This window comes from Asparagus officinalis, chromosome 4 (assembly GCF_001876935.1).
Source record: "Asparagus officinalis chromosome 4, Aspof.V1, whole genome shotgun sequence".
NCBI classification, from domain to species: domain Eukaryota; kingdom Viridiplantae; phylum Streptophyta; class Magnoliopsida; order Asparagales; family Asparagaceae; genus Asparagus; species Asparagus officinalis.
In genome coordinates this window covers 146169334-146182732 of record NC_033797.1, presented here as the reverse complement: position 1 = coordinate 146182732, position 13399 = coordinate 146169334, and the positions used below count along the sequence as shown (strand labels likewise).

At 37.8% G+C, this 13399-nt stretch overlaps 1 protein-coding gene across 2 annotated transcripts in view; it reads left to right on the top strand.

Annotated features, from left to right (window-relative positions):
* The window catches only part of LOC109839671 (probable serine protease EDA2), a 30741-nt gene continuing 22256 nt past the window's right edge, over positions 4915–13399 (top strand). Inside the window, exons 1-5 of one of the 2 annotated variants that reach the window (XM_020408188.1) lie at positions 4915–5222; positions 5326–5451; positions 5526–5681; positions 12334–12516; positions 12718–12834. In XM_020408188.1, the coding sequence (XP_020263777.1) occupies positions 5040–5222; positions 5326–5451; positions 5526–5681; positions 12334–12516; positions 12718–12834 (765 nt within the window). In that variant the 5' untranslated portion in view covers positions 4915–5039. The remainder of the gene's footprint in view (positions 5223–5325; positions 5452–5525; positions 5682–12333; positions 12517–12717; positions 12835–13399) is intronic. The other variant, XM_020408187.1, reaches the window with a different exon arrangement.

The window sequence follows — 13399 nt, the reverse complement described above, 5'->3', positions numbered from 1 at the left end:
ATAATAATTTTTTATCCTTTAGGATTGTATTGGTATGATAGATGGGACACATGTTGATGCTATGCTACCGGCTAATCTTCAACTACGATTTCGTGGTCGAAAAGGTGTTACACAAAATGTTTTAGCGGCTTGTAACCCAAACAAGTTATTCACTTACGTATTAGCTGGATGGGAAGGTTCTGCAAATGACTTTAGAGTCCTTCAAGATGCATTGTCTAGACCACAACCCCATGGTTTGAAAGTATATGATGGTAATTTCATCAATTCTTCAATTTTGTTTTAATTACTTCAATTAATAAATGATATTCAATGAAATGACAAAAAATTCTACTAAACACTTTCACATCATATAAATTGTAGGAAAATATTACTTGTGTGATGCGGGATACACGACCATGCCGGGTTTCATCTCCCCATATCGTGGTGTTCGTTACCATTTGAAGGAACAAATAGGAAGAACACCTAAAAATAGAAGGGAATTGTTCAATCTTAGACATTCTTCTTTAAGGTCTAAGATCGAATCTACATTTGGTTGTTTGAAGAATCGTTTCAAAATTCTTACCGCAAAGCCTCATTACCCTTTCCGCGCACAAGTGGATATCGTATTAGCTTGTGCAGTTCTTCACAATTATATTGCAATGGTGGACCCGGATGATGACATATTCAATGAGACCGTTGAGATCGAAGATGATGAAGGTGATGTTGCTACGGAAGATGAGAATAATATTGTTGATTTCTCTCAACCCCAAACTCTAAGGGAGCAAACACAATCAAGAATCGTATGGAAGGATCGTAGAGATGAAATAGCTTGGGCAATGTGGGTTGATTATTGTGAAAAATATAAGGGAGGGAATACTAATGAAGTAGGCATGTGATGCAATGTATTAGGTATACTATCTTATGTTATGCATTTTTCTATTTCATGTACTTTATTTTATGATGGTGTGATGCAAAACTATGTAAGGTTAATTGAGAAACATTTGTATGTTACAATTATGTGGTGTATCAATATTTCTATTTTCTAGGTATTATTATGTGTTAATTTAGAAATATTAGTATGCTACTATTATGTGTTGTATGGAATTTTTTCTTAGGACACTTTCTTTACTAAACTTGCGTTTATTTTTCACATTTCTCTACAACTATTTTCTAGGTATGGCCGACAACTTCAATTGTGAGGAACTTGATAAGGTCAAAGGCAAGAGTACGACATCAAATTCATCACCTAGAACCCCAAGGAATTCATCAATCCCTTGTGGGTTCAATCCGGGATTTATGCCTTATCACTCTTCACAAGTTGGCCAAGGTTCTAATCTTTGGAATAATTTTCAAATGCATGATGCTAACTTTTGGGGCATGGGCCAACCACCCCCAATGTCATTCATGAGCATGCTAAATGCTCCTCCAACTTTACAACGTCAAAGTTGTAGCATGGGTGAAACTCCGTCACCTAATCAACAATCACAAAGCAACAAGAGAAGTGATATTTGCCTCGATGGTGATGAAAGTTCATCTCCTAATCCAAAGAGGAGAAAGAAAGCTATTGCTCATAAACCTAAAAAAAAGAGGCTAGCAAGCGGAGAGTTAACCAAATATGGGAGAGTAAACATGATGATTTGCTAATTTCTTTTCTTGCAAAGTGTGCTAAAGATGGAATGAAGGCGGATAAGAAGTTCAAAAAAACCGCTTATTGTAGCGCCGCCTTTCATATAAATGAAAAATTAGGTTCATCGTTCACCACCGAGAACGTGGAAAATCGTATGAAAACTATTCGTAATAGATTCTTGGACATGCAAAAATGTCGTAACTTGAGCGGTGCCGGTTGGGATGATGCACAAAAGATGATAACTATGGATGAGGCTTGCTTTGATAGATGGCTAGAGGTATGAATTATTTTCTAGTGGTCATTACACCTAAAAATATTTCTAATTTGTTCAATGTTGTCTATATAAGTATTTGATATTATGCCTTAACTATGCCTTAACTATGCAGGACAAGAGTATGAATAGTTCTAAACTTAGGGAATACATCAACAAGCCCATGAAACATTATGAAGAAAGGAAAGGGGGGGGGGGAGGTCTAGTGAGGACATGGTGCTTATGCGTGAGATAGTAAGTGAGGTAAAACAATTCACCTCATCTATGCGCATGGTGAGTATGCATTGGACGGAGAAGTTGGCAAAGGCTATATTTGCACATGATGATGAATTCGACATAGAGATTCTTGATAACTTTTATCAAGAATTGCATGAGAATGAATCACAAGCTAGGTTGTTTATGGGGAGGCCAACTATTATGCAAAAGAAGGTGTTGACTGAGTTCATGAAGAGTCATCCTCTTGATTAGATTGGTGGTATTGTGGATTGCCTAGCTTTTGGGATATTTTTGTGAAACTAACTTAATTATATCCATGTGTGTGTAATTATTTTGGTATGAAAATGAGCTAGATGATTGCTCATCCTTTTGGATACATCAACAATGGTAGATGTATATTTTGTGTAAAGCTAATGCTACTATCTCTATCATTTGTGCAAAGCTAATGCAACTATCTCTATAATCATGCATCTCAGCCGTGACTTTAAATGTTTTATCGAATATTATTTGGCTAATGCAAACTTGTTTGAACAGGTTTACAAGTGGGGAAAGGTGAATGGTTTCACCTCGTTGAATTAAAGTTAATGAGGTATGCATATTTTGTGTCATGATGATGGGCTTTTTTTCAGATATGCAGCCAAAGTTTATAACAGCAATGTATTGGCGAGGCAATATATTGCAGCCAACATTGCTATTATAAAATTCATGGCGGGGCAGATAATGAAATAAATTGCCTTTTCTGAGCACATTTATTAGTTGATGCTTCAGCCTTGGTTTCAGTTGTTTCCCCTCGTGTGATTTCAGTTGTGTGCTTGCTAATTGATGCTTGTCCTTTGGTTTCAATCCTATGCTTTCCCAGTTGATGCTTCATCCTTGGTTTCAGTTGTTTCCCCTCATGTGATTTCAGTTGTGTGCTTGCGGTAGATGCTTGTCCTTTGGTTTCAGTCCTATGCTTGCCCAGTACATGTTCAGCCTTGGTTTCAGTTGTTTCCCCTCATGTGATTTCAGTTGTGTGCTTGCTAATTGATGCTTGTCCTTTGGTTTCAGTCCTATGCTTTCCCAGTTGTTGCTTCAGCCTTGGTTTCAGTTGTGTGCTTGTATGTGATTTCAGTTGTGTGCCATTTTGTGGTTTCATTGTTGTTGGTTAGCAGTCTGATTATCTGAATATTGGCCCATGTGATTTCAGTTGTGTTGTGTTGGCAAGCAGTCTAAATTTGCAGCAAATGTTCAGTTGTGTTGCTTGGGAAATTGATTGAAATGGTTGTTATGTAATTGGAAATTTGCAACCAATGTTCAGCATGCTGGTTTCAGCCTTGCTCTCGGCCTTGATTTCAGCTATCTAAGTGTTTGAGTACAGTTGAGTGCTTGCCTTATTCATTTCCAGCAAACGTTTTGTTTTGTTGCCTTGGTCTTGGCCTTGCGTTCAGCCAAGTGTGTTTCCATCCATTGTTGGTCTTTGGTCTTGTTGTAGTTATTTGGTTTCATGTTGATGCTTGGCCTTGCGTTCAGCCTTGGTTTGGTTTCCTTTGTGCTGACTATTTGTGCATTACATGCTGGTTTATTTTGGTACCAGTTTTGTTCCAGCTTGTTTGAGCCTTGGTCTGGTTTCCTTTGTGCAGCCTTGCCTGTGGTTGGTGTTTCCATGTTGGTTGTTTGGTTTGTTGCTAATGAATATGATATTAATATTGGTGAGTCTGAATTTGTGCTCCACTTGGCCTTGGTTTGCTGTTTCCATGTTTCAGATTCATGTCCAGGTGTGTTGATTTGTTGTTTCCATGTTGGTTGTGTTGGTTTGCTGTTTCCATGTTGGCCTTGGTTGGCTTTTGGTGAGTCTGAATTTGTTCTCTCGGCCTTGGTTTCAATTTTGATGATTCATGTCCAGGTGTTTCCATGTTGATGATTCATGTTGTGAGTCTGAATTTGTTGTGTTGGTTTGTTGATTCATATTGATGATTCATGTCCAGGTGTGTTGGTTTGTTGTTTCCATGTTGGTTGTGTTGGTTTTGCTGTTTCCTTTGGTTTCAGTTGCTTGGTCTATGGAGCTAAAATGTTGATGATTCATGTTGTGAGTCTGAATTTGTTGTGTTGGTTTGTTGATTCATATTGATGATTCATGTCCAGGTGTGTTGGTTTGTTGTTTCCATGTTGGTTGTGTTGGTTTTGCTGTTTCCTTTGGTTTCAGTTGCTTGGTCTATGGAGCTAAATTGTTGTGTTGGCTTTTGCTGAGTCTGAATTTGTGTTCCACTTGGCCTTGGTTTCAGCTCTTTGTTGTGTTGGTTCGAAGGATCCATATTTGTGATTAAAAGCATGGTTTCAACTTGCTCTCAGCCTTGGTTTCAGCTCTTGGTTGGCCTTTGGTTGTGTTGCATATTTTGTGTTATGATGATGGGCTATTTTTAAGATATGCAGCCAAAGTTTATAGCAACAATATATTGGCGGGGCAATATATTGCAGCCAACATTGCTTTATAAACTTTATGGCGAGGCAGATAATGAAATAATGGCCTTTTCTGAGCACAACTATTATGTTGGGTGGTAATCTTACCATGGTGACCACAATCAAGTTTTCTTAATTTTTTAGTTTGAACCAAACACCAGAAAATGATGTAAAGTACTTTCACTACATATTTTCTTCTTTTTTCAAGTTGAACCAAACAATAGAAAATGATGTAAAGTACTTTCACTACATATTTTTGGGCGAAACAAACACAAGAAACATTTTTCAGGAAAGTGAAGGAAACACAAGAAAGTGAAGGAAAATCATCTATAGAAAGTGAAGGAAAGTAACCAAACAGCCCGTAGATGGAAATAGTGGGAGAGTAAAAAAAAAAAGAAGGCTTTGAGGTGGGGTGATAATTCTCAAATCCCGACCGTCATTCTTCTCCGAAGTCTCGCCCTAAATCCCTAACCCTACGGCACCCGAGCCCGAGGGAGGCGTACGAAGACGATGGCTTCTTTCTTCCCGCCTCCGCTTCTCGTTATTTGCTTACTGGGATCGTTGTCCTGCCCGCGCTCGCTCGGCCTCGGGTTTGGTGGACTCCGCCTTCCTCCCGAAACCGACAGCAGCGGCAAGTACCTCACCCAGGACGAGCGCTGGTTCAAGCAGACCCTCGATCACTTTTCCCCAACTGTTAATAACCTCCTCCCTCCCTCTTCCCCCAACCCCCTTTCTGTATATAGATCCGTAGCCCTTGGCTCTGAATGATTATTCTTAATGATCGATTCTGCCTCAGGATCATCGCCAGTTCAGGCAGAGGTACTACGAATTCCGTGATCATTTTCAAGCCCCCGATGGGCCCGTCTTCTTGAAGATATGCGGGGAATCCGCCTGCCCCGGGATTGCTAACGACTACCTATCCGTAAGTGAGCGTTTCCTCCCCCCCATTTTCAAGCAGAGACACTTAAAATGCTTCCGTCTTCCTTCGCGATGCAGGTGCTGGCGAAGAAATTCGGCGCCGCTGTTGTCTCCCTCGAGCATCGCTATTACGGGGAAAGCTCTCCCTTTGAATCCCTGACGACGGAAAACCTGAGGTTTTTATCCTCGAAGCAGGCGCTCTTTGACCTGGCAGCTTTCCGCCAGTACTATCAGGTACGCTTGCTGTTCCCTGTTACGCTGGATTGAGTAGAGTAAAATATCTGTTGCTAGCGATCCGGTGTAAAGTATCTTCTACTAACTAGAAAGGAATTTGGTCGGAAGCCGAAGAAAAGAGGTCAAAGGAAGGAAAGATGGGGGGGGGGGGGGAGTAAGAGAGAAGGGAAAACTGTGATAATGATTTTATCTGTGGTTTAGCTAGATGATGTTTTTGGTCAGGTTATAATGATTTTACCTGTGGTTCAGCTAGATGTTTCGGATGACTATGATGCAAGAATGCTGCTGACTTTGGGGCAAAGCATGTTAATAATCTTCTTATCACTTTTATTTGGAGTTTGTAACAGTGGTCTGCAGTTTTGTCATTTATTCTGTTTTTTTATTGCCTCTGCACAAGGTTTGGAGACTATAAAAAGATATGATCGCGGAATCTGCCATAACTGGGTGTGAGAATTGGTAGTTTTTCTACAAGGGTTCACAAATGATATGTGCAGTTTTTTTTTTTTTACCATCCCAGCATTTATGGAATACAAACCTCAAAGGTTAAACTGTGATAGTGAAGAAAACAAGGTACAAAATCATGTTCCCTCTTAATCTTTGTCATATTTCTCTCAAGGGTCCTGCCCTTAGATCAGTGGTGGATCTAGAATTTCTAGAAAGTGGTGTCACTACAGAATTAATAATAAACTTTTCTGATAACTGTAAAAATTTTCATATTTAAAAAAAATATATAAATAATCGCATCATTAATAACACTATCAAATATATAATCGCATTCTAGTAACTTCAATCCGTAAGGTATATACGGAACCTGTTATGATTAGATTGATCAGATGAGTACACAACATGCTCAGCAAAAATACTGAAACAAAAGCAAACACAAAGAACACCTACCCTCTTAATATTATAAAGAGAAACTCCTTTTAACCCTTCACCTAATCAACCTAGTATATATCTCAAGTGGGTCATATATGTTTGTTTTATCTTTGATGGGGTTGAAATGTGAAGCAAAGCATTTTCATTTGTCTTGGGTCTGTTTGCTAATATGGTCATGAGTAGCACCAAATGATATTACTCATGAGGAAGTGGTGTCACGTGGTGTCACGTGACACCACTTCCTTGTGAGTAGATCTGTCCCTGCCTTAGATCTCCTTGAGACTCAATGCTCTAATTGTCCCTAAGGAGTAAAAATATATCCATAGGTAACCTATGAGTTATCTTAAGACTAGTAAGATAAGTAAGGAACTTTCTCTTTTATCCCATCCTAATGAGTTTCCTCTTCAGTTATCAAACAGTCCATTCCTCAAAAAGTCTCTCAATGCAACCATCAAAAGTTTTGTTGTAAAAGCTTAGTCCTGTTCCAAATTGAGAAGTCAAAGTAGAATGATTTAGAATCTAAGTGATGCTATACACTTGCGTTGTAGAGAGTTGGTAGACGCACAGGCATCTGATTGCTATGGTAAGTAGGGGTGGAAATGAACTGAATTCGAACCAAATACTACATTATTCGAATTCGGTTAATTTTGACGAATTCGAATCTGAATTCTAGTTGAGTAGGAAAAGAATGTTCAAATTTGATTCATTTATTATTCGAATATTTTGTTAAACATTTATGAATATCATATGAGCACGCTTGGTAAGTCGCGAGATTTTTAAGCATGAGGTCATGAGTTCAAACCCTATGTTTGACATATTTTTTACATAGTTTCTCTAACATTTACTTAATTGTTATTATGATATTTCACTATAAGAGTTATTATATATATGTTTATAAATTAATAATATAATATTTATAAATAAAAAATATTATTTATGGTATTATACAAGTATAAAAGATAATATAATATAATAATATAAAAGTAGAAAAACATAAACAAATATTTAATAATCAAACGAATTGAATATACAATTAGTTAAGCTCTATTAACTTATGAACCAAATAATAATAAAAATTGTTTATTATTAAATGAACTATCAAATCGAATTTAACCAAATACTAAGAGAAATAATAAACAAACTATTTGTTAACTGTTTGGTTCCTTTCTACCCCTAATGGTATTTTTGCTATAGTCAGTCGGTTGAGTTTCAAGTACGTATACTAGAATAGTAACTCCTAACATCACTTTTCAATTTGCCCTATTATAAGCTTTATCTATCATTAATTTTTTTTATTTCTCTTTATGTATTTGATCACTAGCTGCGTTGTTGAAGTAACAAAGTTTATTATTGTTAATGAATATATTATGGAGATATAAGATATTATAGTTATATTAGGAATAATATATTAGGAATATGCAGTCGAGAGATATTAGGGATGTGATTGAGAGTAGGGGTGAGCAATCCGTCGGTTCGGTCGGTTTTTGTCAAATTTTGAACAACCGAAACCGAACCGCCCATTATTCAAAACCAAACCGAACTGTTGCAAGTCGGTTCGGTGCGGTTCGGTTCGGTTTGTTCTGTTCTAACTTCATCCAACAAACAAATTCATTCTCAATGAGAAGAAGTGTACATTGACATCAACTATTATCCATAATTCAGTTCTACATGCTGAACTTTAGCTTCAGAAATCATTTAATTAGCTGTCAATTTGAAAACTTTGGTGTAACTAGTTATCAAAATAACCCTAAAAAAGTTATGGAACTAAGCAAGAACCCTATTCTGTAATTCACCAAAAAAAGAAGGGGCAAAAAAAAAAAGCTTACCAATTCCTTCCAAGGACCTCCTCAGCTTGATACCCCGACCTCTTCTCAAACCCTTCATTCACATAAATAATCGGCTGGTCCGATTCAATAGCATCAGTGACCACGAGTCCATACGATGCCGGATCTGGGGACGTCCTCCGCTTGATACCCTGACCCCTTCTCAAACCCTTCATTCTCAAACCCTATTTAGCTGCACCTTTTACCCGCACCTGACTTTTTACTAACGGGTCGGATCTGGGGACGTCGACGCGGATCTCGTGGACGGGGAACCAGAGAAAGAGCTCCTGGGTGGAAACGCCGCGGAGGGAGGTGATTTGGCCGTAGCTGATGGTGCCAGAGACAGAGGAGTTGTAGTGGATCTTGGTCTCGAACGTGGCGATGCAGGGCTCGTCGAGGCGGCGGCTGGAGATTGAGGTTGGAGATTTAGGTTTAGGATGGAGAGGAGCTGGGGTTTATATAAATGAAGAACGGGTCGGGTAAATGAAGAATGAGTATGAACGTATAGATTACGAACTTACGAAATAATAGTAAGGGATATAAGCGGTCGGTTCGGGTTGTTCGGGTTGAAATTTTTTCAACCCGACCCGAACCGACTTATAACTAAAACCGAACCGAACCGTTAAATTTCGATCGGTTCGGTCGGTTTTTTCGGTTTGGACCGAACCATGCTTTGCCCTAATTGAGAGAATAAAAGAACATGTTTAGCATTTTCCTAATAATATGTAACATGTGTTTATTTGCTCTTAGGATAAATATAAGAGATCAACAGAGCTCTAAATAGAGTCTATTATTTTCTAATAATAAATTTTAACATAATATCAGAGCCTCGCAAACCCTAGCCTTCACAAAATCCAAGATCCTCACAAACCCTAGCCCCCAATCTCTCACAGTCTCACCATTAAACTCCTCTTGCCTTGCAACCTCCCTTCTTGTCTGTCCTATTTTCGATGATCTTGTTGATGATCAGGATTGTCATTATCGATAGCAGTAGTCATTCTCAATGTATATGTTCTCGTCACCGCCTGTGTCGCCTCAATTTTTCTTCGTTCACTGCCTACTCAACTTGTACACGCCACCGCCATCACTGCTTGTATTCTAGAAACCTTGACCACCAATAAAGAGTTTGTATGGTTGATCCGTAAAGAGAATCGTTTGTTTGGTTGATTCGTGAAGAGGATCGTTTGTTTGGTTTATCCCTAAAGAGGATCGTTCGTTTGGTTGATCTGTGAAGATGACCGCTTGTTTGGTGGATCCACACGAATGATTATTTATTTGTTAGATCCTTAAGAGGACCGGATGTCTGGCAGATCCTTAAAGAATGATCATTCGTTAGTCCGAGGAGGATCATTTGTTTGATCAATTCTTGAGAGGATCATTTGTTTGGTGGATCCCTAGAGAGGATCGTTTGCTTGGTAGTTCCTTAGAGAGAAGCGTTTTGTTTGGTCGATCTGTGAAGAAGATCGAGATATCACATTTGGTGGTTTTGGTTGAGGCTGTTCTTGGTGGAAGACATTCAAGTAGAAGACTAGAAGATGAAGACAACTTCGATGAGAAAGAGCACATACAAGATTTTAGCCTTTTAAGTAGTGTCACAAATTGGAGTAAGTACATCTTGTTTGTAACAAGTTGGACATATATATTATACATGCTCCAGCTTGAGGGGGAGTGTTAATGAATATATTATGGAGATCTATGATGTTATAGTTATATTAGGAATAATATATTAGGAATATATTGCTGACATATATTATGAATATGATTGAGAGAATAAAGGAACATGCTAAGAATATATTTAGCATATTCCTAATAATACATAATATGTGTTTATTTGCTCTTAGTATAAATATAAGAGATCAATAGAGCTCTGGATAGACTCTCTGGTTTTTTGATAATAAATTTCAACAATTATAATGTCGGGCTAATTGTGGTGATCATCTATCATTTTAGTCAATGTTATAGAAGGCACTAGGCGGAGCCAACGCCTATCGCCTAGATTCCTAGGCGTATGCCTAGGCAAGGCCTATGCGTTTGGCTATTTTTAAAATTATTTAATTATAATATTAAATAAAAATACATATTAAATTCATATAAATTTGTAAAAAAAGATAGCAATCTTAGATCCACATACTTATATACTAAATAACCAAAATAATAACTAACAAGGTTATAGAAAGCGCTAGGAGGCCTAGACGTTGGACCCGACGCTTAGAGCCTAGTAGTTTTTTTATTTTTAATTACAATAATTGATAGTAAATATCAATGTTATAGAAAGTATAGGTGGCAGACTGGTGTCTAGGCGGATTTTTTTAATTAAAGGGTGGTTAAGGAGGTTTTTGCTAAAGGTCGGAGAAGGTAGTGATGGTGTTTATATTTAGAGGTTAAAGGAGTTTTAAGGAGGTTGGAGGACGTGAAGAATACAACATAGAAAATCACAATCAAGGCCTAAAAGGTGTAGTCCACGTAAGCAGACAATACTCCCCTAAACACTCTCAAAACCTAGGTGGGTAGCCCATGTACTGTCTAGGCGCTAGGCGTTAGTTAGACGGCCTAGGCTATGAAGTACCGACTCTTCAAAACCGCTGGTGAGTCCGTCTCCAACGCGCGTCGGACGCGTACACGCGTTCGACACGCGTTCGACCCGACACGAGTCAACACTTCGACTCGCCGCAGACACGGGCCGGACGCGCGATTTCTCTCCCGACACGGCTGAGAATGAATCCCAAAAATAAGATCTGAAACCCAAACTCAAACTTGAAACCCTAACCCTAACCGTCACTCGTCAGATCTCAAACCCAAACTTACCCGAATAATTCTCGTCGTCGAAAGGGCTCTTGCAAAGAACAGCCGCCAGCTCTCTCTCTCGTCCTCGTCGTCGTCGATCATCCTCGTCAGCTTCGTCATCGTCGATCATCCCCGTCAGCTTCGTCGTCGTCGATCATCCAAGGTAGACAACTTACTGTGCTCTCTCTCTCTCAAAAATCACACAGAACCCCAACGAATTTCAAAGCCACACTGCCCCCCACCACATAATTTACTGTTTTAAATTATTGATTTTTGCTTGCTGTTTTACTGTTGATTGTAGCTTAGGATAGTAATTTTTAGCTACTGTTTTACTGTTGCATGCTAATTAGTTTTGTCAATAGCTATGATTTTGCTTACTGTTGGGTGTTAATTAGGATTGTTAATGGCTGTGATTTTCTCTACTGTTGGGTGTTAATTAGGATTTTATTTCTTAATTTACTATTAGATTTGTTTTTAATTACTGTTTTATTATTATTAATCTTTAGTCACTGTTAGTGTTAGGTATTAATTAGGGTTTCATTTCTTAATTTACTATTAAACTTGATTTTAGTTACAAAACAGTAACTAAATTGATCTATTTTTCTATATGTTCATCTTTTCTTTCTTGTCTTCTTTAACATTATTGTCTTTAATTCTCCAAGAGATCATTGTCATCCCGACATCTTAATTCACACCTGCAACACACACAGACACACTTTCCATTAGTTTCTTATTTATAATCCTCACTTTACATAACAAAAAATATGGAAATGTAATAGGAATTTAATTCAATATTGATCTATATATAATAATAATATTAAAAAAATCTAGCCGTGTCGCCGTGTCCTATTTTTTTGGGTTTTGCTGTGTCCGTGTCGTGTCCGTGTCGCCGTGTCTGTGTCCGTGTTTCATAGGACCTAGGTACCGCCTAGGCCTAGGCGTACGCCTAGACAGACTAGACAGAGGCTTTTTAAAACAGTGATTTTGGTTAGTAACATTTGTGCTAGAATTCATAGTTAGTCATGAAAAATATGAGTTTGATTTATTAAGTTTTGATTTGTCATGCTTTGTTCTTTAATACTTTTGTGCTTCTATGATATCTCTACCTCCTGAACTTTGCCTATTAATTCCACCTATCCTATTTATTACTTTTGTTAAATTTTCTGCAGGAATTCTTGAATGCAAAATACAATAGGTCAAAAGTTGAAAATCCCTGGTTTGTTTTTGGAATTTCCTACTCTGGAGCACTCAGTGCTTGGTTCCGATTGAAATTCCCTCATTTGACATGTGGGAGTCTTGCAAGCTCTGCAGTTGTTCTTGCTGTTTACAACTTCACCGAATTTGACAAGCAGGTGCCATACTTATGCTAGTTTCATGTATACATCAATTTTATGTCCAAATATGTAACAGATCTGTCCTTTCACCTTTATTCTATTTTTAGCACCCACTCCTTAAGTTGTGATTTCTCTACACTTTTTAATATGCCAAACAAGTCATTCTTTTCCCAATGCTCTTTTTATAGAATAAAAATTTTGAGTATCTTTTTGCTGCAGGTTGGGGAGTCCGCTGGCGCTGAATGTAAACCGGTGCTTCAGGAAATAACTGCACTTGTTGAGGAGCGACTTCTGTCTGATAGAAAAGCAGTGAAAGATTTGTTTGGTGCAGCTACGGTATCATTCATTTCCATTAAAAAGTATCTAATTTTATTCAAATTAATGTTCTTTTGTCTTATCTCTTATGTTTCCTTTTGTGCTTTCAATCAAGTAATCAAAGAAGAATTCTGAAAATATGATTAATACCTAGGAGCTTATAATACCCTCAGATTTTTAGGTAATTTGTATTTTCTATCATATGTTTAAGGATTTCTTGTTATGTATCTTTAATCAACACAAGGTTTTGAAATGCGGACATGAAATCTTTTGAATCTTTTTTAGCTTGCATAACTTTGCTTTATGCTAACTCTGTTGGGGTTTATGTGTGCCGGATATTTTGGGAAAGGATTTTGCATGTGTCTGTGTCACAATACAATATTTGCGCTTCTCAGCTTAACATTACAATACTTTATGCCTACTTTTAAGTACACCCATCCCATTAAAGAGAAAAATGGGTATGCTTGGTACCAAGCACAAATTTTGTGCTTGGTAGTGATGTGTCACATCTTCTTATTAGATTAGATTAGATAATTTTAAAGCAATTAATTATATTGTATATTTGATTTTTTTTTTCATATCAAGA